The 23590-nt window shown below is 41.8% G+C and overlaps 2 protein-coding genes across 5 annotated transcripts; one reads left to right on the forward strand and one right to left on the reverse strand.

The window, feature by feature from the left end:
* Nucleotides 1-313: 313 nt before the first annotated feature.
* ankrd13a (ankyrin repeat domain 13A) lies at nucleotides 314-7716 on the reverse strand. Its single transcript, XM_076099342.1, has 15 exons — nucleotides 7208-7716; nucleotides 6229-6364; nucleotides 5769-5893; nucleotides 5615-5660; nucleotides 5230-5373; nucleotides 4929-5118; nucleotides 3960-4026; nucleotides 3765-3846; nucleotides 3611-3672; nucleotides 3393-3523; nucleotides 3102-3259; nucleotides 2760-2891; nucleotides 2514-2674; nucleotides 2329-2393; nucleotides 314-2151 (listed from the first exon to the last, which is right to left on the reverse strand). Exons 1-15 carry the CDS (start codon nucleotides 7313-7315, stop codon nucleotides 1953-1955), a joined length of 1806 nt encoding a protein of 601 aa, XP_075955457.1. The 5' UTR covers nucleotides 7316-7716; the 3' UTR covers nucleotides 314-1952.
* Nucleotides 7717-8676: 960 nt separating this feature from the next.
* Nucleotides 8677-23551, forward strand: git2a (G protein-coupled receptor kinase interacting ArfGAP 2a). Of its 4 annotated transcripts, XM_076099049.1 has the most exons (21): nucleotides 8677-9055; nucleotides 11858-11991; nucleotides 12329-12441; nucleotides 12596-12701; nucleotides 12809-12895; nucleotides 12991-13121; nucleotides 13310-13404; nucleotides 13754-13799; nucleotides 14255-14306; nucleotides 14394-14466; nucleotides 15199-15296; nucleotides 15407-15518; nucleotides 15617-15759; nucleotides 15859-16008; nucleotides 17731-17979; nucleotides 18869-18958; nucleotides 20507-20589; nucleotides 20741-20932; nucleotides 21196-21327; nucleotides 21798-21861; nucleotides 22213-23551. In XM_076099049.1, exons 1-21 carry the CDS (start codon nucleotides 9004-9006, stop codon nucleotides 22423-22425), a joined length of 2415 nt encoding a protein of 804 aa, XP_075955164.1. In that variant the 5' UTR covers nucleotides 8677-9003; the 3' UTR covers nucleotides 22426-23551. The 4 variants fall into 4 exon arrangements, with proteins under 4 accessions (XP_075955164.1, XP_075955162.1, XP_075955163.1 ...); XM_076099051.1 differs by lacking the exon at nucleotides 21196-21327 and having other exon boundaries at nucleotides 8678-9055; XM_076099047.1 differs by lacking the exons at nucleotides 17731-17979; nucleotides 21196-21327 and having other exon boundaries at nucleotides 21798-21873.
* Nucleotides 23552-23590: the final 39 nt, after the last annotated feature.

Below are 23590 nucleotides of genomic sequence, written 5' to 3' on the forward strand. Positions count from 1 at the left end.
ATTTAGAAATCATGTCATTGAAACTGGCTTCCAATCTAAATGATAATTTAGACAATAACATATATTCTATTTTCTTTTTATTATTGTTAGGAGTGGAAGGACCGTATTTAGCAGCTATAGCCAAACATAAAATCTATTCAACGCAGATGAATCATGTCATCCTCAAGAGGTCAACACTGGATCTGACAATAAACTACTGCAATAAATATAGAAACCCAACTAATTACAGTAGAAAAGCATATACGGTGGTCTCCTTTGTTACCAGCTGTGTTTCTGTAAATAAAACATGAAAAAAAAGACACATTTAGCCTCATGGAAATAAAGTGCTTTTATTTTAGAACATTTTCTTAAAATTTAAAACATTAAAAAAAGAACTTTGCAGCTGGAACGGTGCATTACAAAGACCTGCATTAAATTAACCAAAGCTAGCCTTTTTAAAGTCGACGGTTCAGCAGTTTGGAAACTTGAGCGTCGTATAATAATAATTAGTCCTTCAGCTGCAGCCCGACTGTCAGACACAGCTACACAGAGAGACCTCGGATAAGTGGTTGGTTGTCAGTGAAAGCAACTATAGTGGTTAATGCGCGTCACTCAGCATCACCCTGGTGTCAATTAAACCTCGTCATCTTCTTTTTAAGTTACAAAATTTTAAAAAGAAAATTTGTTCAACAGTTTAGTGGCACCACAATCGTCACCACCTCTTGCCTCCATCAAGCGGTTTCAGATCAAAGTCCCTTGGCACGTGCTGAAGACACTAATCCTAAATATGGCGGACATGCTTGATCTTGAGAGTCTGTGGCGTCTTTTCGTCTGCTCAGAGGTCCAGAGTTGTTTGTGGCTACAAAAAGCGAATAGACTGCCTTTAGAAATCTAAATAATCTAAACAGTCAGAATAGTTGTGTGACTGCTTTTAAAACTGCATGACGGCTATAAATCCACAGACAGACTGTTCTCTGCTGTTGACTTTTTGAACTGAGGTGCAGTTGCTCAGTGACGGTTAACAAAAATAATGAAATCTGAGAAAATGTTCAATAAAAATCAGGCCAGAAAAGTTAATTCCCCCCCCCCCCCCCCATCCTCGTTGCAGCAAAGATAGAACGTTACCATGCATTTGATTTACATGTTCTCTCACAGCAGCATGCCTCTGTTTACCCATCTGTAGAGTGTACATTCACAAAGTACAAGACAAATCATTTACTTATGAACCGTTGACTCAATTAACTCAGCTTTCTGAATCAATATTGATATGGTAGATATGCATGAGGGACACCATTTCACACCAAAGAAACATTTCCGATACATTTAAATTTAATCCCAAAGTAAAATGTGTAATATTGGAACCCTGACATTTCTGTTATTCAGTGAGTCCACGGTCCTCAAAAAAGTGACTCTGTAGGAAGACCTCAGAGTGACAACACTCAGATCTGTCTCTTTAGGTCCACAGCACTATCAGCTTTTTATTGTGCGAGGCTGTTCTAAGCCATCCAAACACCAGGGACTGATGCAGCAGCTGGAATGAAACAACAAACAGTGCTCTGGACCTTAAGCGCCACATTTGAGAGTCAGAACATGAAGTCACCTTGAGTTGTCATTTTGTTCATAGAACCATAACTACACTGATTTGGCCCCACTCTGGACAACACACGTGGGATGCTGCTGTGATCAGATTCGGACAGGAAATGAATAAAAAGTAGAACCGACCTGATATTATCTGAAAGAGTTCTTGAATTGAGCTCGAGGATGGAGAAACGCTATGCTGAGATATAAATGTATAAAGGAGTATGCGCTTACCAAAAATAGACAGCGAGATTCTGATATTGCCTGTGCAACACTGATCTGGTACAGAAAGAAACCTGCAGTTGCATAGATGACGACAGCGGTTAGGAAGGAACATTGAGGTGTGGTGGTTTCTTCTGGATAAGTTGCATTATTATTATTCCCTCTTATTCATTTTACTTCTCAGTCAGTGATAGCTGCAAGATCATCTCCAGCTCTTCCTCCTCCTGCTTCCTCATCCTGTCCTCTTCCTCTTGAGCTCGTGCAGAGAGCTCCATGGCCAGGCGAAGCTCCGATTCGGGGCTTGAGGCGGAGGGGGAGCTGACAGGGCTGGGGGTGTCTCCAAATTCCACTAGCACCCCCTCTGGGATACTCCTAGAATGACAGTGACAGGAGGAAGTGAGATCCAGCTCTGCTCTGTGGCTTTAACTTGACACATACAAGCGGTGGACTGATATACAGTGTCATCCGAATCCCCGTAGGACAAGCAAGTAGCAAGGACTGTTCCTTTTTACCACATGCAACTCTGTAGTCGCAACCCTGTGTTCCTACCTGTCACTCTGGCTACTGGGCATTACATCAGTGAATTCCCCATCACCATGATCCAAAATCCCCTCCTACAATGACACAAACAAACAAACAGGGACAATTAAAAAGGATGCAGCAAACTGCGAGGAGAGCAAGGGAAAAATGACGAGGACAGATTTGCGAGAGAGCCGAGTGACGATTGTTCGGACCTGGCCCGGCGCGGTGAGAGACTCCAGGAGGCTCTGATGGATGGCGTACTGCAGAAGCTCCTCGTCGTTGTTGGACACGGGTGCGTGTCGGCTGCCTCCTCTGCGATGATAACGGGCGGGCACCTCAAACACTGAAGGACAAACCTGGAACTGAGGCAGTGCTGGACGGATGAAAAAAGAAAAGCGGTTTAGGAATCACAGACGTGCGACTATTCTAAACATGTAAAGATGTACTGTTTAAGCTACCTGCAGCTTCCTCCTCTTCTCCTGAGGATGTTGGTGTGGCTGCCGGTGTTGTGTTCGCCTGCTCCTCAGTACTGCATTTATTGACATTATCAAATGTAATTCTGGCATTCAGCACATGAAACAGGGGAATCTCTGCAACATATGAAAAGGACAACAGATTAGATAGAGATAGAGAGATATATATATATATATATATATATATATATATATATATATATATATATATATATATATATATATGAAAAAAATAAGATTTCAAAGGTGGGGGGTGAGACTAGGGGTTAGCTTTACGTGCTTCTTGAAAGTGTAGCTTCTATTAAACTTGATAGTAATGTCACATACCTAATTTAACAGGAAATCCAGGAGGAAACTTCAGGGTTACAAAGTCTCGTAGACGTGCAAAATGGGAACTGGTCCGAGCCATGAGGTCGATAATGGGGGTTACCTGCTCCACCAGAGACAGAGGATGTTCCTCGCTCATCCACAATGTACCTTTGAACCTGGGTGAGACGACAGTAAAGCAAAACGCTGTTGCAATGTGCAAAAAACCTAATTCATTGATAAAAATAAATAACGCACAGCAATGGGGGAGGTGAAGTATGATGTCTTTGTGGCCTTGACGTGTTTTCTTACTTCTGTGTTCGAATGCTCAGTTCAATGGGTCGGCCGATGTCTCTGTTCTCCAGGTCAAAGTCAGGATCAAAGTATTCCTCTGGCGTGATGGCAGTGGGATTGGTGGCAGTTGCATACTCAAGAGTCAGGTCCTATAAAGTTGAGCATTCGTATCAAATCAGTAACCAAGTGGGAATAAAACTAAGAACTCTAATGCAGTTACTGAATGCGAGTCTTACCCCTTGTGCACTTATGTGCTGCTCCACAGTCCCAAGCAGAGACTCCAAGATGTTCCTTTCACCTTTGAACAAAAAAGTTTGAATTCAGAACTCTGATTGAGTTTCCGTCAGTTGTAGGTCGTATAGTCGTACGTGTAGAATCTGTTCCACCTACTTTTTATCCTGGCTTTCTCCTCGTCTGTCAGATGCTCCGTCCTCGTCCTGATGACCACATTCACATTGTTCACACTGAAAACCTGAGGAAACAACCACAATCTTAACTCATAATATCAGAAGTGTGCTCCACAGTTTTAAGTGGTACTCAGTTTTAGTTGTAATGAAAAATGAAATGTTTTAAACTCCTGTTAACCTTTGCTTCAAATCCATTGACCATTTCCGTTTTGTCAGCTCTCCAGCCCCACACCCCAGACTTGTTCCTGTAAGAAAAGAAAAGAAACACAGTTTGTGAGAACTAAAGCATCATTACAGGCAAAATCCACTTACATCCTTCAGTTTGGAATAACTTCCACAACACAGAGAATCCAACAATGCTTTAGATATTTTAAGTAGCTTGTGAATGCATTTAAATCATTTGCAGTGTTGCAGTCCATTGTTACGTTTTGATTTTAGTCAGGATAAGTTCCATAGAGCATCAATTAACTCATTAATCAGTGTCAATAAGAAAGATACGCTCTCATCACAATGGTAACACGTTGAGAAGGAGACGCAAAGCTGAAATTAACATTAACGATGAATCAGTTCCATTAAGCCACCGAGCTACTACACGGGCTGTCACGGCTGTGGCACTGAACACCTTTGTGGAATGCAGCCATTGCTAACGGGATTGGTTGCACCTGTGTTTGACAAGTCAAAATGAACGGCCGAGTATTCACGGCTCTCTGTCAACCGTCACTTGTGTTTGAGGACGTTATCCAGATTAGCAAAGTTATATGGACACAATGCGTTACCTCAAGATAATTACATGATGTATGACCAACAAGCCCAGTTCCATTTGCTCACATTATCAATAACTATTGTAAGTTGTTAGTTTGTAGGGTTACACAGGGTCAGACAACCTCTGAGTGAATACACCAGTGTAAATAATCCATGATATGGAAATGTCATATGGACATCAGTGCAAAATGATAAATAATAAGCAAAGTGGCATCACTGTTTACACAGTAACCTCACTCAGGGAGCAAGGACATTAAGTGTGCCATGAGATACCAACACTTATTAAAAACTGTCACTTGTACTGTCACTTCTTCGTGGCTGGTCAAAGGAAGTTAAATCTGTGCATGTTGTGAGAAAAAGCAGCAGAAGAAGATGCGACTCTTGCCTCTCAAAAGCAATGTCCTTGGTGTCCAAATAGGTGTTGACAATAGGAGTGGTCAACCTTTTGGCAACTTCCTGCTCGGCTGGCTGCATTGACTCTAGCGTGACATCCTCGATTTCTTGGGATATATTGAAGCGTTCAGTTTCCACGACTTTATCGTCGTGGTTCACTTCTATCAACTCTGCACACGAATCTGTAAAAACCACAGACGGGGATAGACTTGTATCATTTTACAAGAATAGTACAAATGAAAGAAAGAATCCTTTTTTTGTGTAAGAGAGTTAAAGCACACACACACACACACCATCTCCTCTGAAGATGTAGCTTCTGCACCCTCTGATCCAAGTCATGTTTTCAAAGCCAAGAAGAGTGGCATCCACTCGCAGGCTGGCGCCACTTTTCCAAATGCGACAAACATCACTTGGACAAACCCGGGACAGAAGAGGGACTGTGAAACAACAGCATATGAATGTCCCACACATGAAAAACAACGTCACTCGTAACCAAACACCAAAAGGCAGGTATGCAGTTCTTCTGGGCACAACATTTTAAAACGTGTAGATACTTTGTTATGTATACTGAATGCTGATAGCCAGCCTGTTTGCACTACATGAACAGGTTACTATGCACACACATTCCACTCTACTTTCATGATATACTGTACATCTCCGCATACAAAAAGGACTTACTCCAACTGGTGAATTCCCACTTCATTTCCATGTAGAAGTCTGGAGACTATGGAAGAAAAAAGATGGACAGAGCAATTATTTCCTTTGCCAGTAATTGTTTCCAGGCACTTGTACGGATGGATGCGGGACAACAGGAAGATGTATAAAGTAAAACCTCTCGGATCTTTGACAGCAGCTCAGGCACTCCTCCCAGAGCAGTGGAGGCTTTGAGGTAGTCTCTGCGTTGAAGCACTAACTGAACCATCTCTGGATCTCCGGTGCTCACTGCCTCCTGCAGCACTACACACAGACAGACAATTATGAACGAACAAACCACTAAACCTTTTAAGCACAGCATCTGTTCATTAGGAGTAACAACCATCCATTAGAAAACCTCGACAATGACGGCATTGACCAAGGAGAAAGTGTTCCACTGCAGTCAGAAGGATGGACTTTTTTATTTTTTTACCAGAAACCCCATTAACAGCAGATGATATGTAGATTAATGTGAGAAGGGCTCTAAGTGATAAAACAACCCACAAATTCTCAAAAAGCATTTCTGCGAGACAAGTGAAGGAAACATTCATAGCATCACAGCAGTCGGTATTTGTTCTGCAGCCATTTTTACGACTAACCTGTCCAGTTCATGCAGTTTTCTTTAGTCACTTCAGCACCGTGTCTCAGAAGGACTCTCACTGACTCCAGGTGCCCGAGCGACACAGCCAGGTGCAGAGGTGTCCGACCTCTGGGGTCCACAGCCTCAATCTCATTCTGTGAAAACCAAGGAGACCCACACATTAGTTCCCCCTGCACCTTCATTTGTGTTATAAGAGCATGTTATGCTGGCCTTGTAATATTACTTCCCTTGTAAGTGAGGGCCTTTATATTATATACACTCATAGAGTCATAGTTTTACACCTTTAATTTAAATCATCACTGGTAATGATGTAGGACTACAGTAGGCAGCACACAGACAACACTGAGCATCATGTCTGGTCCTCAAATGAGTCATGCTACTGAGGTAAATGTGTTATTGATCAGCATTGCTACAGGCAGTCACAAACATAACGACCGGTTTATATTACCACAATACACAATATTACCTGTGACGGGTTACTGAGAGTGAAAACACAATGAGATTAGAGATGCTGAGATAACTTGCTAGATTAGTCAGCTGTTTGACAGGAATGACTCTGACAAGACATAATCACCACTCTTTAGAATAATAACAGCACAATTCATATTTTGTATGTTGTCTGATAATACACCACAAATGTATACATCTACTTGGTAAAGCATTTCTTATCATATCTAGTCAGATTATAAACTGTGTTTGTTTGAGTAATCCAAGGAATTTAGTTAGAAACCTAAATTAACAATCTGTACTGGATTACATATTTTTTAAAGCAAACTTCCAAACCTGTTGATCGGTGAGTAGCTATGTCCTCGAAGACATTTCAGACATTGTCTGTGTGTGGTACTGGTACACACAGAGGAGCATCTGTCAACACGACTGGCCTACTTTTACTGGATGATTTAACAGCTCACTCCTGGCTTCATTTAGCTAGCAAGCATCGGTGCAAATGTTTGAAGCACACTCAGTCTTTTACCAACCTGTGGTAACGTTACTTGTTCTTCCAGCGTCCGGTAGTCATTCCCCCACACTGCGGAATGGAGGGGGAACTTCCCTCGGATGTCTTCGCTAACATTAGCCGTAGACATCTTCTTCTTTACGGAGCCGCTCAGTGCAACGTTAGCCTAACAATCACAGCCATGGGTCAAACTGAGATAGCTAGCTACACCGTAGTTACAAATGTACCATACATATGACCTATGCCCTTAATATTTGACAATAGCAACGTCGATATATCGAAACCGGTGTCCAACTTTTCACCAAGCCTTCGTCAAAATAAAACTTTTGAACGAGGAAGTAGGAGCAGAAACAACCCAGTAGTGACAGGGGTGTCCTATATAGAGATAGACGACAATCTACTTAATACAATCTAATTAAGATCGCCTACCGTGCCCTTCAAACGGAACTCAATTTATGTGTAATAACAATTAAGTCCGTGCTAAATAAATACACGACAGAAACGTGATTTGTAAATAAAACCATCGCCTTTAGAAAAAAAGGGAATCGTCAGTTCCAGTTGGACGGAACCATTCAACGTGCCCGCATGGGGGTTTTCAAACATCCGACCAAAAGTATAATTCCTATATAAGCATGATTCCGTGTCCCACTTTTATACATTCAATACCTTAAATAAATAAATTGTAACGCAATATTTCCTACAAACAAAACAAACATTGTAAATGTTGTATCAAGACAATACATTGGCTGTGGCCTATAATGTTGAAATGAGATCGCCGCTTTTACGTTTCGGGGAGGGACTTGAGAGGTTGAACTTCTGAGACTTTACCGCCAGAGTACCGCGGTGTGGTAGCTACATTACGACACTTAGTAGTTTTAAACTATATTAATAACAGGTTATATAATATGACCAGTTGCAGTTTGCTCTATTAATGTATACTTACCCAGTGCCTGTTGCTGTTCTACGGATACATAGTTTATACCCATGCACTGTAGGTCCGTGGATTCACTCTGCCTCGAGGCTGAGCGAAGTTGTGTAATACGGTTGATTTATTGTTTCCTCGTGATTTTAAGTACAAGCACTGTAGTAATATTGATGAGCGAATGGTGTTTTAATAAATGACCGCTGGTGGATGGACATCCAGTTGTCGTCTGCCCATTATTAGTGTTAAAACATTTGTACCGTGTCAGGAAGGTGCATGGATCAAACTCACCTAGTTATTTTAGTAACAAAGCCCTCAGTAACGTCTATCAGGTTGTGGTCCGCGCAGACTCACAGCAAACTCAACCAAACAAACTACGCGTTTGCCTTTGAATTGTATTCTAAGTGTATCTATAAAAATCAGGAATGCGATTGGAATTTGCTCATTCAAGCGAAAGAGACAAGGAGGCGTGTATATCAGTGGAGCCTGGGAGAAGTTTATTTCCTGAAAGGCCCTCCTCTGGGCACAGCACACGCAATCCGATAGGTCACAGCTGCCACTGGGACTGCTGTATCTCTGATGTCTACCAGAGACTGAAGAGTACACTGACAAACGGGCACAGGGCTAGTTAGCTAATGAGGTGCTAAGTCAGCTAACTTGCAGACGAGCAACACTGCACCTTTCTATTGTGGGGTAACGTTATAATGGTTGTAACGCAAAGCCAAAACGAAAAGGCTAGCAACAGTTAAATGAAGAAGCAGGTCGTTATTGAGGTTGTTTTTAATTAGCCAGGTCTAGCTAACGCGGAAGGCGTCCCCACAGTAATCAATGGTTAGCCTAACGAAACGGACATAGTTCTCTGCTCGTGTTAAAAGGCACTTCTTCCTGAATAAAGGATGTCTAAACGCCTGCGAAACACTGAGCTCTGCGCTGATTGCAATGTTCCAGGTGAGCAAATTCACAATATCCATGCAGTTTATAGTCGTTATCCGTTAGTTATTCACTGCCGTCTGGTCCATTAAGTAACGGTAAGCCAAATGCTTGCAATTTAAATCAGATTATCAGTGCTGGCCCATGCTGCTCTCTTCTTTACAGTGAGTTAGATTACTTTAGTTTTGGCAGGGCAAGTTGTTAGTGGTGTTGACTGGCCACTAACGGTATAGCTCCCTGGTTGAGGATGCAATTAGACCTGAAGCAGCTGTCGTTTTTAACCGTTTCCACCCGGTGTTACTTGCTTTAAATATAATCATGCATCCATTCTGAAATCTCATCCTAGATCAGCATGAATCTGCCCTGTAAGCTCTCACTAGGACTGCATCGTTCATAGAAAGTTAGTGGGTAGTGGTGTCCTGTCGGTGTGCTTTTTGTGCAGCACATCGAGGTATTGCTAGTAAAAGAGGAGCCTATCCCATATTGACAATGTGTGACTGAATGTAAGCACTTGTGTTGAAGAGGAATGACTGAATGAAAGGACTCTTAATGGTTTGTGTTTTTCCACCACTGAACTTTGAAGAAATATCTTGTGGGGGGCAAAAAAGTATATTGCAAAACATTCAAATTTTTCATTATCAATAGTGAAAAATGTTTGTCAGATCACTGCACTCTGCTATTTGAAGGCTAGTGATTGGAGGGTAATACCAGCCCGTTTTAACAGATATTTCTTAGTTTGGTAATGTTAATGGTAAATAGTATTGGGGATGAGAGAGAAATGAGTTTACGGTTTTACAATCAAACGTTTCCGTGAAAGCCGAACAAGTGTTAGACTAGTTGTATTGTGTGTAAGGTACTTTCATGAGTCCCATTTGTATAGAAATGACGTGATGTTTTTCTGCAGACACAGGAAGCAAAACAGGATGCTGACTGCAGGCTTTCAGTGCAGAAGATGTTTTTTTTTTTTCTATTGTGGCACCACAATATACAGTACATGTAAGAGGAGAACATGAATTGTTTTTAGAAATGGGCAACCGATATAAAAAAAGTTACGCTGTCTTTTTCTCCTATTTCACAATACAAATTAAGAGAAACATCAACAAGAATGCTAAATATTCAGTAATACTCAAGTTCCAGTACCTTGTCTCATCACGTTGAGACTAGTCAAAGCCCTCAGGTCTCCTCAGCAGCTGGCCTGGGTTGCCCTTCCATACGACTGTTACCAGTTGTTGGCTTTGAATATTTTTAGAGTTTCAAAATGTGGTATTAAATTTAGCAACACTTGTTGAGGAAAGGGTAAAAGAAGCATGTCAGCACCAACTCTCAGGTCTTGGTGGAGAGAAAGGAGGAGACTCTAAACACTGGGGAACAGAATTTGACCAGCAACCCCTGCAGCTGTTCCTCTTACGCCTCAGCTGCTGCTGAGGCACTTACAGTCTTCGCTGTCCTGTCACGGTGCCAGGTCCTGTTAACAGTTTCTCGGCTATCGGGAGTGTCGTATGATTTACAGTATTTTTGGTCTTGAGATGTTCACTGTCTGAAGCGTGTCTGCGTAAACGGCAGACGGCACAACTCTGTGACATTTGTATTAGATAAAGTCTGCTAAATAGGTCGAGGTTAAGTCAACATTTCTTTTGGGTCACAGAGGAAGAGTGCACTTATATTCTATGCGTTTCCTGAATATGCAGCACCAACATTATTGAAAGCATTCTCTGTTGGTTTTTTGCAATGTTTTTGAATGAGGAAGTTGCTCTATTACTCAACATTAAGGTTGAGGTGCTTCAGCCTAGAACTGCTGGTCCTCTCGTCCTCACTTCCTTGTTACAAAATGCATGCTTCACCTAAATCTGGGGTCGAAAAGCTCTTTTATTTCTTCCTTCTAGTTAGAGTGTAGTTGTGGCTGCATGTTTGCTATATTTGTGCCCTATGTTGTTGTGTTAACTGTTCATGTTACATAGAAATAATACTTCCAGTTGTTTGAGATTGGCACAAAAAAAACACTCATTAAAAAAAGACCAAAACCAACAAGTTTCAGTTCTCAGAACTTTCTGCTTCTCCTTCCCCATTTAATCTTAAAGAAGATGGAAATTTACAAAAAAAGGTCAACATATGAAGTTTCATTATTAAAAAGTAATTTCCTGAACAGCTGGACACTAGTTTTCAGCAAATGTTATCAAAGCAGATGTAAATAAGGTATTGGTTGGGGACTATTTTAAGCCAAAGGATTAATACACATTTGATTCTCTTCTGAGTATTTCTGGCAGCAAGACAGTTTATGTGGGATGGACTACAATACCCAAGTTCATCTAATCATGGTACACCTAGTACATCGGTGTGGCTCACTGACGTGTGGAGGTCTATGGCACAGAACAATAAACTGTATCACAATCAGCCACACGATGCTTTTTAATATTAAGTGTGGGTTTTATTCTTTTTCTGGGACTTGTTGACAAAAGTAGAACGCCGCTATTATCCTTTAAGCACCTGTTTGTTAGAGTTCTGACACCATAAGTAAGAGTTTATTCCAGTGCAGTCAGTGAGGAACTTAAAAAGGAGAAGTGGGGTGCTACGACCTAGCATGCCGTTTATTTGAATAATGGTCCTGAACGTAAAGAGAGGAGGACATGACGTGATACATTTCTAACTCATCTTAGACCACCTAAAAACACGGCTAGAGCAAATCCAACTAACGAGAGCCGGGTGATACAATATTCTACAATTGGCTACTCCTGAAATGACATCCTTAATCAGTTATGATTCATCAATTGGATCACTGCACGTATCATGATTTTAACTCTGTGGTTGCCTCTTCCCTCTCAGAACCTCGCTGGGCCTCCGTCAACAGGGGTGTGTTGATTTGCGACGAGTGCTGCAGTGTTCATCGAAGTCTGGGTCGACACAGCTCCCAAGTCCGTCACCTGACGCACACACCATGGCCTGCTACGCAGCTACAGGTAAGAATCCCAAGAGGAAAACATCTGTGTTAGTATTCGCCTGCGTGAAGCTACTTCTCTTAAAGTTGTCTTTTTAGAAAATATTCAATGTGTTTAAGGCTGAATTGTCTCTCCCAAAAATGTCTTGAGATCACGTTACCCTTGCACACAATCACTATACTGCAGTTTTGAGGCCTCGGTCTTTGCTCGAGATAAATCGGTTGACAACAGTTGTATTGATTTTGTCCAAATATAGAAAGTGTTTGTTCAGGAAGGGAGCTGTTTAACACCAGTCAGCATTCTGAAGTTTCACATCAATGGGACACATTTCACAGGTTTCTTTTACATTTCATCCTAGATGGTTCAGACATTATACAGCAATGGTGCAAATTCAATATGGGAGCACTCTCTTCTGGACCCTGCAGCTGTGATGAGTGGAAAACGCAAGGCCAACCCTCAGGACAAACTGCAGTGAGTCAGCATTCTTTAAAAATGTTTAACACAGGTGTTGATTTAAGAAACACAAAGAGGACTTGTTGAAGTTCCAAGTTTAGTATGTGCCACTGACTCATTAGTTGCTTCCTATTTTCTGTTTGAACCTTTATGTTCCGTGGTGTCCCAAAAGTCCAAACAAATCAGAGTTTATTAAAGCCAAATATCAAATGCTGGCGTTTGTCCATCGCATGCCTTGCCGGGAGGACGACAGCTCGACAGCCAAGGATTTAAGCAAGGTGAGGAGAATGTGATGGAGAGGAAACTGAAACACGTTTTTGTACAAAGCTTTATTCTTAAGCTGTTATCAATTCATTGGAATTGGCTGTTTTTTTTTTTTTTTCAGCAACTTCATTCAAGTGTACGCACCGGGAATCTCGAGACTTGTTTGCGGTTGCTATCTCTGGGAGCACAAGCAAATTTTTTTCACCCAGTAAGATTCGTCTGCTTTATTTAAACCAGCGTTTTCATCTTTGCATTTACTCTTCTGTTGATTTGAGATCATAATGGTTTGTCCTGTGCCTCTAGGAAAAAGGAAACACTCCCTTGCATGTAGCTGCAAAGGCAGGACAAGTGTCTCAGGCTGAACTGCTAACTGTTTATGGAGCGGATCCTGGAGCCCCCGACAGCAACGGCAAAACTCCCATTGACTATGCAAGGTCAGCTATTTTAAATTATTTGAAACACTTTTATTTTGTATCTATTTGTTTAACGTTAACCAGGAAAAAAAAACCTTTCACAAGGAGGGTCCTGGAGTACTTTATAATTCAAACACAAGATATCATGGGTCTGTAATTTCCCTTTTTGACGTATTATGTAATGATTCTTTAAACATGTGCCTTTGTAGGGAAGCTGGCCACCTTGACTTGGCAGATAGATTGGTGGAAATTCAGTACGAACTAACTGATCGACTGGCGTTCTACCTGTGTGGGAGAAAGCCAGGTATGCATTGAGGGAGAGATCTGTTATTGAAATGACTAAAAAGATGAGGGTCAAAGAACATGTGCATGTTTGGTTGGAGTGAAAGACATTTTTGACTTGGCACTACGATGAGTGAGTGTTTCAGCTCGTACACTTTTCTGTGATTGACAGAATATATGATGCGTGAGGATGAATCTCACCCATGTGGTACTCCCAGCAGATAAAAACAAGCGCTCGTTGTTTTTGATTCACTTAGTGAATACTGATTATATACTGTGTTTAAATCATGCTAAATACAAAACGTTAGTTTCCCATAAGTATCGATGATGTCGTTGGCAGTCATCCAGAACATACTTGTTGTTCCTTTCAGATCATAAAAACAGCCAGCACTTCATTGTTCCACAAATGGCCGACAGGTAAGAAAAGACCAGCAGTAAGTCGACATGATGCATGTTAATATTAAGATATTTGTCTGTTAATCAACGTGTGTCTAAGTTAACATGATTCCAGCCAACAAAGTGAGCAGCTGTGGCAGTTGTTTATGGTTGTGTTTTTGCTCTGAGGCCTGTTCTGACACGCAGTTGAGAAGGCTGCAGCATCTGCTATCAGTGTTTAAGGAAACCGACCCAGTGAAGTAGCTGTCGGTCCCAAATAATGTTGTTATTCGTATTAACGTTTAAATAAGCAGAACATCCACTGTAAAACAACCAGTGTGCCTTTTTTTTACAATTTGAATGACACATTTGATCTCTTTTTATTGCTCTCTTTTGATGGATAAGGAACATGTAAGTATTACTCAGAAGGAGGAGTGCGTTATGTTGACCTACCAGTTCACCAGCATGTGTTTATGAAAGTTATGCTCTGTTTGTAGCAGTTTAGATTTATCAGAACTGGCCAAGGCAGCAAAGAAGAAACTGCAGTCTGTAAGTGTTTTTTGCAGAGTTTCACTGAGGTTTCTTTTCTCTCCTTACTGAAGTCTAACTAAGTGTCATTCACTTATTTTCATGCAGCTCAGTAATCATCTATTTGAGGAGCTGGCCATGGATGTGTACGATGAGGTGGACAGACGAGAGACTGATGCAGGTAAAGTAGAATCTGTTATCTGTGTCTGTCACAGGACTGTAATAAGACAATTGTAATGACAATTGTAACTGCCCCCCTGCCTGTGCACTCACTTCCTGTCACCGGAGTCTTCCGGAGGAATGTGTAGTGTTTATCTATTTTTATATACAATAATGCTTTGTAAATAATAACTATTATTGAAAACAAATATAAAATAGTTTATTGTAATTTGAATCCTATATTATACAACTGCAGAATTGGAGAAAACGCAATAACTAATTGTTTTGAGTGTGCTCTTGATGATGCGTAGATTCTGTTCTTGTTTGAGAACAAATCCCAAGAAAAAAAATTTGTGAAATTTAAGGAGAATTTTAGGGTGTGACAAAGCAGCGTTGTTGGACCAGGGAATGCACAGGCTGCTGGTTGGCTGTGGGTTACACGTTCATGTGGGGTCCAAATGCTCGTTGCTGACGCCCAGAAATGTCCTGAACACAGCAAAATAATAATAAATGAGAAAATACAGTCAGAGGGGATGGTCTCTGCTGATGGAGACACCATCACACACTTCTAGTGGGTCACAAGTTATGTTAGAGAGGGATATTTTTGTGGATCAGTCTATACATTTAGTTTTAGGAAATTGTTACATGTTATACCTTTTTAAGAGCGGTTGGTGAATGAGGCCCACTGATACTTGATACCCTCAGCTGTACTCCCACCTCTAATCAGCCTCCATTCTTACCCTCTTCTGTGTAGTGTGGTTGGCGACACAGAATCACAGCACTCTGGTGACAGAGACGACTGTGGTGCCTTTCCTTCCTGTGAATCCAGAGTATTCATCAACACGAAACCAGGCGAGTCCGCTTTACAGCTCCCCTGCACATGTTGTATTGTTTCCCACCGCACACATTTCATTTGAAGGTAGATTGCGTACCGCTGATGCGACTTTGTTTTTCTTATTTAGGGAAGACAGAAGCTGGCAAGATTCAATGCGCACGAGTTTGCAACTCTTGTGATTGACATATTAAGTGATGCTAAGCGCAGACAACAAGGGAATTCGATAGCCAGTCCCAAAGGTCAGCATCTTATTGTTGCGTCACTCCGAGATCTTACTGACACTGAAGTGTAGCACAGATTCAAACCAACGATTCCACTCGGTGTCCCTTCATTCCAGACAATGTTGAATTTATCCTGAAGAGTGTGGCTGTCAGGCATTGCAGTGACAGCCAGGAAAATGACCAGCCTGACTACGATAGTGTGGCGTCTGATGAGGACACGGATCACGAGCTCCCCTCAAGCCAAGGAGACAGGACAAAGGTATCGTGGCATCACTCAAATCTGAACCCAGAAAGACTCGCTCTCTCTCTCACTGCAGGTGCCTTTACTGCTTTGTTTTCAACCCCTCTATCCCAACAGAGCCTGGACTCTGACCTCTCCGATGGAGCCATTACTATGCATGAATACATGGAGGTGAAAACCGCGCTCTCCGCCTCTGAAGCCAAGATCCAGCACCTTATGAAAGCCAACAACAACCTGAGTGATGAGCTGAGGCTGATGCAGAAAAAGGTATCCACCGTGCTCCACCAATAAGATCACTAACACCAGGGGGCCGGACTGAGGGGGGGCCACAGTGGTCAGCAGAGCTCTTCTCCAGCTCTCGGGTATGGGAGCCGAGCTATCTGAATAGGAATGCTGTGTTGCAAGATAAGGCTGCTGTGACGCCCTGCTGGTCCACCCTCTGTTTTGGCCAGCATGTTCGATTTCAGAGCTTGACTGTAAACTGGAGATTTTCTTTGTTTTGTTTTTTCTTTTTGTTTCTGGATTTGAGAAGAAGAAATGCACATTTTCTCTAGTTAATAATAACCGTTTACCAGTAGCCCTCCTTTTTGTAATAAATCTGTACAGTCTAATGTTACTAACAAGCATGTTTTAAGAAGAAGCATGACGTAATTGACAGTGGTTTTTAATACCTTCATAGTAACTAACTACGTTTGTATGCGTGTGCCTTGCTTCATCACATATACTGTGTTTTCTCTGTAGAATGTTTTTGGATGATTTCCAGCTGTTGTTTTTGGTAACAACCTTTTTAGTACATGTGAATCTATTGTTTGATGTGTTGTGCTCACATTTCATAGAAATGTCATAGACGGCATACTGATGACTGCTGATGCAAACCTGAAATATTGTTACTCTGCTGCACCAAACTGCTGATTGATAGACATGACAATGTTACGTTTGAGATTCTGCACAAATGTATGCAATGTGCTTCAACCTAGCAATCTATATCCTGCTAAAAACCCAAACTATTTTGAGAATGATCATTTCCAGATGTTTAAGCATGTTATGGCTTTTCATTGTGTTACATTTGAACCCCTGTCAGTGAGGTTAATGTTCTTATTTTAAGCTGGCTGTTGTGAAGGAGCATATGCCGATAATGTGTCTCTCTTGGTTGCCGAAGGTCTTTGCGACACTGCAGTAGACAAACAGCACCGTAGCGTACTGTGTTGTGTCTGACGATGTGATCTGGCTGCGTGTTAGCTTATAGCTGAACAGATTCACTTAGATGACCACAGTCGGATGAAGATGTGGTGGAGAAAACAGGACATGTTGCTTGTCATTACATATTGTATATCTTTTAAACTGTAATTGGAATGGCAGCCTTTACCAAACCTGGTCAGTCATTATAACAGAAAGCAAACCACTCACTCTACTGACCAGGACACCAGATCGTATCCTCTCATGATTCTTGAGTTAATCCATCTGCACTGTGGCTACATCTTTGACTTGAACTGCACCTGTGTTGCTCACCTATGCAACAATCTTTTGCTTGCTTATCACTTGCTTTGCTTTTTTTTTATATTTTTGTCGTCTTTAGAAAGTCCATCTCAAATCAAAAATCATGTCATTCCTGTGATTTTGTTTTTTAGGAGGTTGATGGCATACACATACACAAGTTCTTCTTTAAGTCATTATCATCGAAGCAGCTTCAGGTTTTGACGTATCATACATTTTTGTAAGAGCGTTATCCAAATATTGACTTTCTATATCATAGTAATAACAAAGTTCAAAGGTTAGATTCTCAAGTTTTATTCCTGCCAAATGAAAGCTTTGGCAGAATTAAACGACTAAGCGTGCTGACGATAGTAGACGAAGTATAATAAGAATCTTTTAGGAACAATGGGATAGCAGCTGAAATGTTGTGCTATAAAGATAGAGTAGACCAGAGCAGGGAACACGGCTTGCTTTGCTGAGAGCACCTCTTAGTGTATTGCTGACCGTCTCTTCCAGCTGCGCTCTCTGCAAAGCGAGAACTCCTCTCTCAGACGACACGCCCCCACCAATATCTATCAGATCCCCAGCGGGTCAGACTACCCCGACCCCTCCAGCCCCTCAGCCCTGAAACACCGGCAGTCTGCGCGGGCCAGTCGGCCCATGTCTATGTATGAGACCGGCTCAGGCCTGAAGCCCTATCTCCCTAAAGGGGAAACTCCCTACCCAGAGGAGGGTATCCCCACCCTGCAACCCTTCCCGCCTCATGTAAGTAAGACCTGTTCCCTGCTCTCCTGTGCCATTCCCTCTCCACCGCCCTGTTTCCCCTCATGTCTTCACCCTGTCTGCAAACCTTTCTCTCTGCCTTTTCTTTTTAATGGTTCTCCCTACTCATTTGCCACCGGGTAGTTTTTTGCAGCTTCAAAGACGGGAGTCATCAAAACCACAATGTCGTGCATTTAGACACAGCCAGTCACATCTCATCTGGTCCAGATCCATTTTATCTGCTGTTTACTGGAGTGCTGCCTGTTTGTCAGACACAACTTAGCTGTAACCGCAAGGAGATGCTGTTATTTTGATAAACGTTGAAGGTTTGTACTGTGTTTTATGTTGATGAAGCATTAAAACTACCATACAAATACTCTGTGTTTTTGTAATGCATGATACTTTCACAAACTCACTTTATCTTCTCATCTGTTTGGATTCTCTCTTTGATTCAAATACGATATTTACACAGTTAAATTTGATCCTGTGAATCATCATTTTCTGGTACTTTTCTGTTGATGGATTAACTCCCAGGCTCTTCAGTCCTATTACTTCCAGCACACAGAAAGTGTTCAGAAAGGAAATAATTATGAGTTTAGTGAAAAAAATAAGGAGGATAATCTGTAAAAACAACCAACTACATAGCATTGATTTATCTTAAAATCACCCCTCCAAATAATATCATTTTTTAATCCTTAATCATGTTCATTGCACAGATATAGTTTTCCACTAAGTCCATTCTCAATATACAATTTACAGTTAAGACGCAACTGGCTTGAAGAGACTATTGGGACATAATGTGATCTAATCTCATTCATCTCACTTTTTAGTTTGTTTCATTTTAGTTTAAGAAATTTGTGTCCTTAAAATGTGATTTGAACCCTGTCTTTAGACGGAAAGGGGCGCTTTTGTGACCACCTCTTCATCCCTCCCCTCATTTCCATCCACCATGTCTTGGTCGAAGGACGAAAGCGCTCAAAAGGTTAAGTACATCCTCACTCGGTCCACGCTTTGTGGGACACAGCAAATCCACTTGGAGCCATTTGAATCTCTTCCTCCTCCCTCACCTCCATCTGTCCTCCATACGCTGCTCCTTATCAGCCCTGCTGCATGAGCCGCCCCCTCCACCAGCTGCCCTCACCATCAGATACCTGCCTCCATCAGCATCATCCTCACAGCGCTGTTAAACGACTGGAGTTGTTTGGTTTTGTGAAGGCAAAACCTCCGTCCGACCGCTGAACGTTAAGCAGGAAGTTGCGCTTGTGATGCAGCACCTGCTAATTTGAACGCTTGCTTTCTTTGCTCCACAAACCTGTGCAGCAGATGATGTTGAACAAAGTGTCTTTGAACAAAGTTTGATGGTCGTGTTTGTTTCATTTTTACAAAACAACCTCTTGTCTGTAAAAAAATAAAGGAAACAAACTGAGTAAATTAGATTGTTCGATTTCAATTGTAGAACTCTTGAGTTGTTGAACTCGTGTTTTTGATTTCAAACATTCTAACGGTATAAAGAGAAGTCGTGTTTTAACCGTCTTTAACAATTGCTTGGCTATTTCGCACTGTGAGCCTCCAACAGCATGCGCTCACTTCTTCCAGTCACACTCAACTCCTGGAACACCGTGTTGTTTAACGATCTAAAAAGATTCATCTGAACACGTATGTGCTAATTGCATTTCCTGAGGCGAGCTTATGTTTGCTGCGTTTCACTTTGTTCTGCGTACGAGAGGAGGCTTTTGTTGAGATTCTTGGACATGGACTGTAAGACGCGTACAGAAGGTCCTGTGCGGCTCGAGGGTACTTGTCAATGCGGCCTGTTTATAAGCTTAGCTTTGAGTCTGAAAGTGAACCTGCATGAAGCTTAGTTCCAGTGAACATCTCGGATGACTGTGAAGCCTGTCTGGTGTGAAGATGAGGCATTCCTATTGTGAGGGATTCAGTTTCATTCATGAACTCATCTGAACCTCGACTTCCCGCTCTAAAACAATGACCCTCTGCGTGGGGTCGTCTTCTCTTCAGTTTGGAGGATGAGTAAAGCTTGTGTGTCATGCCTCTGGTGTAATGTTTCTAGCAACATGTTGCTGAACTGGCTTTAGTTTGACTGTTTTGTTAATTGTCACCCTCATGCACATTTGATGATCATAGTCACTGAAGGCTGACGAGCATCAGGTCAATTTCATGCAAGTCAGCATTAGTGATTATGTCATACCGATGTGAGTAAACTAAATGAACTCTGCGCAATGAGTTTTACTAATCCTGTGTTGAATGCTTCGTGTTGATTATGTGCTCTTGCTTCACAGCTGTATTGGCTTGTTTCAGTCAGTCATCTGCATCGCTTTTACATGTTTATATTCCAATTTGACATACAACGAACCGCAAGAAGTACCGTTCCAATATATGTTTTTGTTCTTTGTGGACCAGCATTGAAATTGTGATTTCACCAGAACTGTTTCCGGGTTGTATCGGCAGTGACATGGGACGTCTTGCGAGTGTGAGGTACATTATCATGTTTTGTCCCCTCTCTTCCCTCTAGGCCTCGAAGTTAGAGAAGCAAAGCAGCATGCCGGAGAGTGACTATGACAACACATTCAATGACTCTGAGATGGATGATTCGGGGTAAGAGCATCCCCCAAAATGATGGTGAAAGACAATAGGACAGTGTTCTGGCTCCTAAAAACAATCAAAGTGGCTTTTCAAGTAAAATATGCTGTTTCAGTTTTAGGGTAAAATCAATAAGGGATATTTTTTTCTGAATCTCCCTCTGCAGTATGTGCAGGAGAGGGAGGCTGAGGAGCAGTGGCTGGTTCGGGGAGGGCAGCTCTATCCCAGAGCTGGATGATCTGGAGATGGAGGCAGACCCCACGCTTCCCAGCACAGAGGACGTCATCCGCAAAACGGAGCAGATCACCAAGAACATCCAAGAGCTGTTGCGAGCTGCTCAGGAGAACAAACATGACAGGTCAGAATCAGAAGAGAAAGGGATCTCTATCAGCTTAGGATCTGCTCTGTAGCTTTCATTTCCTTGTTTCCATTTTAAACCCCAAGTTCCTCATACAGTCATCATTATTCTGTTATGTTTAGTTGTGTTTATCTTCTATCATTTCCCCTTTTTGTTTGTTATCTTCACTTTCCCTCCTTCATTCTACTTCCAATCTGCTTCGCTGTCATGATGTTGTTTTGGTGTCGCTGTGTTTGGTGCCCGCCCCTCACCCCTGCGAGCAGACCATGTGAGCGTGAAGGCGTACGCCGGCTCAGGCACAGCCTGGGATGTTTCAGCACTCTGGTGCCCTGGGCCGAGAAGGCCCCCCCTCCCCTTCAGCCGCTCAGCCTGCGGTCCCCTGGCCCCACCTCCTGGTACTCTGGCCTCTGTCCCTGCCTCCCAGGCACAGTTTTATGTTCCTCTCCCTCACACGGTTTCTGCCTCACCTGCTAACAAGCTGTCTCCTTTGCTTCAATGTGTTCACCTTGAATGCTTCAGTTGCTTCAGTTAATTCATGCAAAGTTAAGTTGCAGCTCTACAGTGACTTGCTTTTGATATATACTGAAGGTGACAGTGAATTTTATGTAAAACATTTTTCAGGTTGTTTCTACTGTTCAGCCGTAATTTTTAATACAAAAATGTGATATGGAGTGAAGCTGCCTTCTACTTACTCACAATGCTAAAAATGTGCGCAACAAGTAGCATGTTCTGTTGAAGATGATAACGCACGGTGTGATGAGAATACTATATAGTACACTGACTTGCATGTAAAAGCTTTTGGTCAATTGATATGTTATCCATGTTCAATAATAATAACTCAACAAATGTCTTCTCCTCCTCACAGCTTCATACCCTGTTCAGAAAGAATCCATGTGGCTGTAATAGAAATGGCGGCCCTCTTTCCCAAGGTATGGAAACAAGTTAGTAGATATTTTTTACTTTGAGAGAACAGATCATCAATCAGCCATTTAGTTTTTAGATTTGTTATTATGAAGGTATCACAAGCAAATAGTATGTATTATTTTACTTGGTTCTTCAATCAAATAGCAATGAATTGTATATGTATTGTATATTGTATATGTTTAAAAGTAAAGACAGCATGGCAGACAACCCAAAGTAGGTTCTGTCCAGCTTCAAGCCAGCAGAAGTCAATTTGCTTCTCAGGGGTCCTCTGTATATCGCATCTCTTTGTACAAATCTGTTGACTTTTGGACAAACACTGTCCATTAGTATTAAGATATTGTAACCTTCCTCTGCAGAGGCCACGCTCGGAGACTGCGAGAGGCTCCCTGCGCTTGTTGACCTCCAGTGCGTTCCGGCTTCAGAGTGAGTGCAGGAAGGCGTTGCCTTCCGAGGGCTGCCCAGCACCGGACATGCAGCTGGTCACCCAGCAGGTCATCCAATGTGCTTACGACATTGCCAAGGCAGCCAAGCAGCTTGTCACCATCACCACAAAGGAGAATACAAACTAGCAGCACTTACAGAGCTGCAAAGCAGTCAGCATCTCAGTTTTGTTCTTGAATATATTTTTTAATGATTCTTTTGTATTAGTGGTATATGCATGCATTGTTTTTTTAAATTTATGAATAAATATTTAAAGCCAAGCCTGGACAAAATCTGAGTGTAAAAGGAAAGGTCAGCAACTTTACATAGCTGTTGTAATAGCACAATTTCTCTTAAGATAAAATAATAACTTCCACACATCATGTTAAATCAAGCAGCCGGCCTGTGGACTGTAATGGTTTATAGATTATAATTTGAGTAGAACTTGCTCTTAGTTACAAATAATCTTTAGTCAGTCCATAATGTAAATACCTATTCAGAGAAGGAATTATTCACAGTAAATCCACATGATATCATCGGTTAATGTTATCAGTTCAAAGCCATAAATGAGTCATGAATCTGCTGTCATTGAATGCTATTGCTAACATTCTTGTGGCTAAAGGAGCTTCCTCATCAACAGCACTGTGCAAGCATCATCAAACTGTAAAGCTCAATTTCCAAAAACAAATTGACCATTACATGTCTGCAATGCAAATGTTTGTTGCATCAAAAAAGCTATTTACATGGTTTGTCCTCTGTCCAAGTGACATCAGACATGCATCTAGACATTGTGCCTAGTCATGTGTGCCCATTTGTCAATTCAGTGAATGCAAATAACACTTGTTCAGGGGCCAAGTTGTGTTCTTCATCAGCACCAATATGTTGTAGTATTAAGTTCAAATGGTCTGGTGTGTTTCTTCACACTGCACTGTATTCTGCGGTCTTGTGTGCCATTGCAGTGTTGATGTTAAAAGATATTTCGAGCTAATAGCCATACTGTATGTATGTCCTTGTTTTTTGTGCTCTGTTCCGTTGCTGCTACTTTTGTATTTAATGTGCAACATCTGGGATAGGAGTCTTGACGTCTCCTGTGTAATTGTGCAACCCAACGTTCATCCTCACCGAGTGTTTCAGAGTTTATCGTCATTTTGAAAACTGATCAAGATAATGTCACGCTGTGTACCTGACCGGAGTGCAGGGATGTATGTGATGCAGCTGTAAAGTTGCACTTCGGAAAAGTAATTATTTTCTAAATAAACTTAATTTATAAATACAGCCTGTTGTGATTTGCCAGAAGTTTAATTCATCCGGTTT

Source organism: Anarhichas minor, unplaced genomic scaffold, assembly GCF_050575085.1.
Source record: "Anarhichas minor isolate MPS153535 unplaced genomic scaffold, ASM5057508v1 ptg000025l, whole genome shotgun sequence".
NCBI lineage: Eukaryota > Metazoa > Chordata > Actinopteri > Perciformes > Anarhichadidae > Anarhichas > Anarhichas minor.

What these genes read in the sequence shown, in the direction of transcription:
- ankrd13a (XM_076099342.1), bottom strand. Translation starts at nt 7,315, where the DNA reads ATGTCTACGGCTAATGTTAGCGAAGACATCCGAGGGAAGTTCCCCCTC. An exon ending in CTCTCACCGCGCCGGGCCAG is followed by an intron (nt 2,394 to 2,513) that starts GTCCGAACAATC and finishes GTGTCATTGTAG; the next exon opens with GAGGGGATTTTGGATCATGG. An exon ending in CCCAGTAGCCAGAGTGACAG is followed by an intron (nt 2,152 to 2,328) that starts GTAGGAACACAG and finishes CTGTCATTCTAG; the next exon opens with GAGTATCCCAGAGGGGGTGC.
- git2a (XM_076099049.1), top strand. Translation starts at nt 9,004, where the DNA reads ATGTCTAAACGCCTGCGAAACACTGAGCTCTGCGCTGATTGCAATGTT. An exon ending in GTTCCACAAATGGCCGACAG is followed by an intron (nt 13,800 to 14,254) that starts GTAAGAAAAGAC and finishes CTCTGTTTGTAG; the next exon opens with CAGTTTAGATTTATCAGAAC. An exon ending in TGCAACCCTTCCCGCCTCAT is followed by an intron (nt 17,980 to 18,868) that starts GTAAGTAAGACC and finishes CCCTGTCTTTAG; the next exon opens with ACGGAAAGGGGCGCTTTTGT.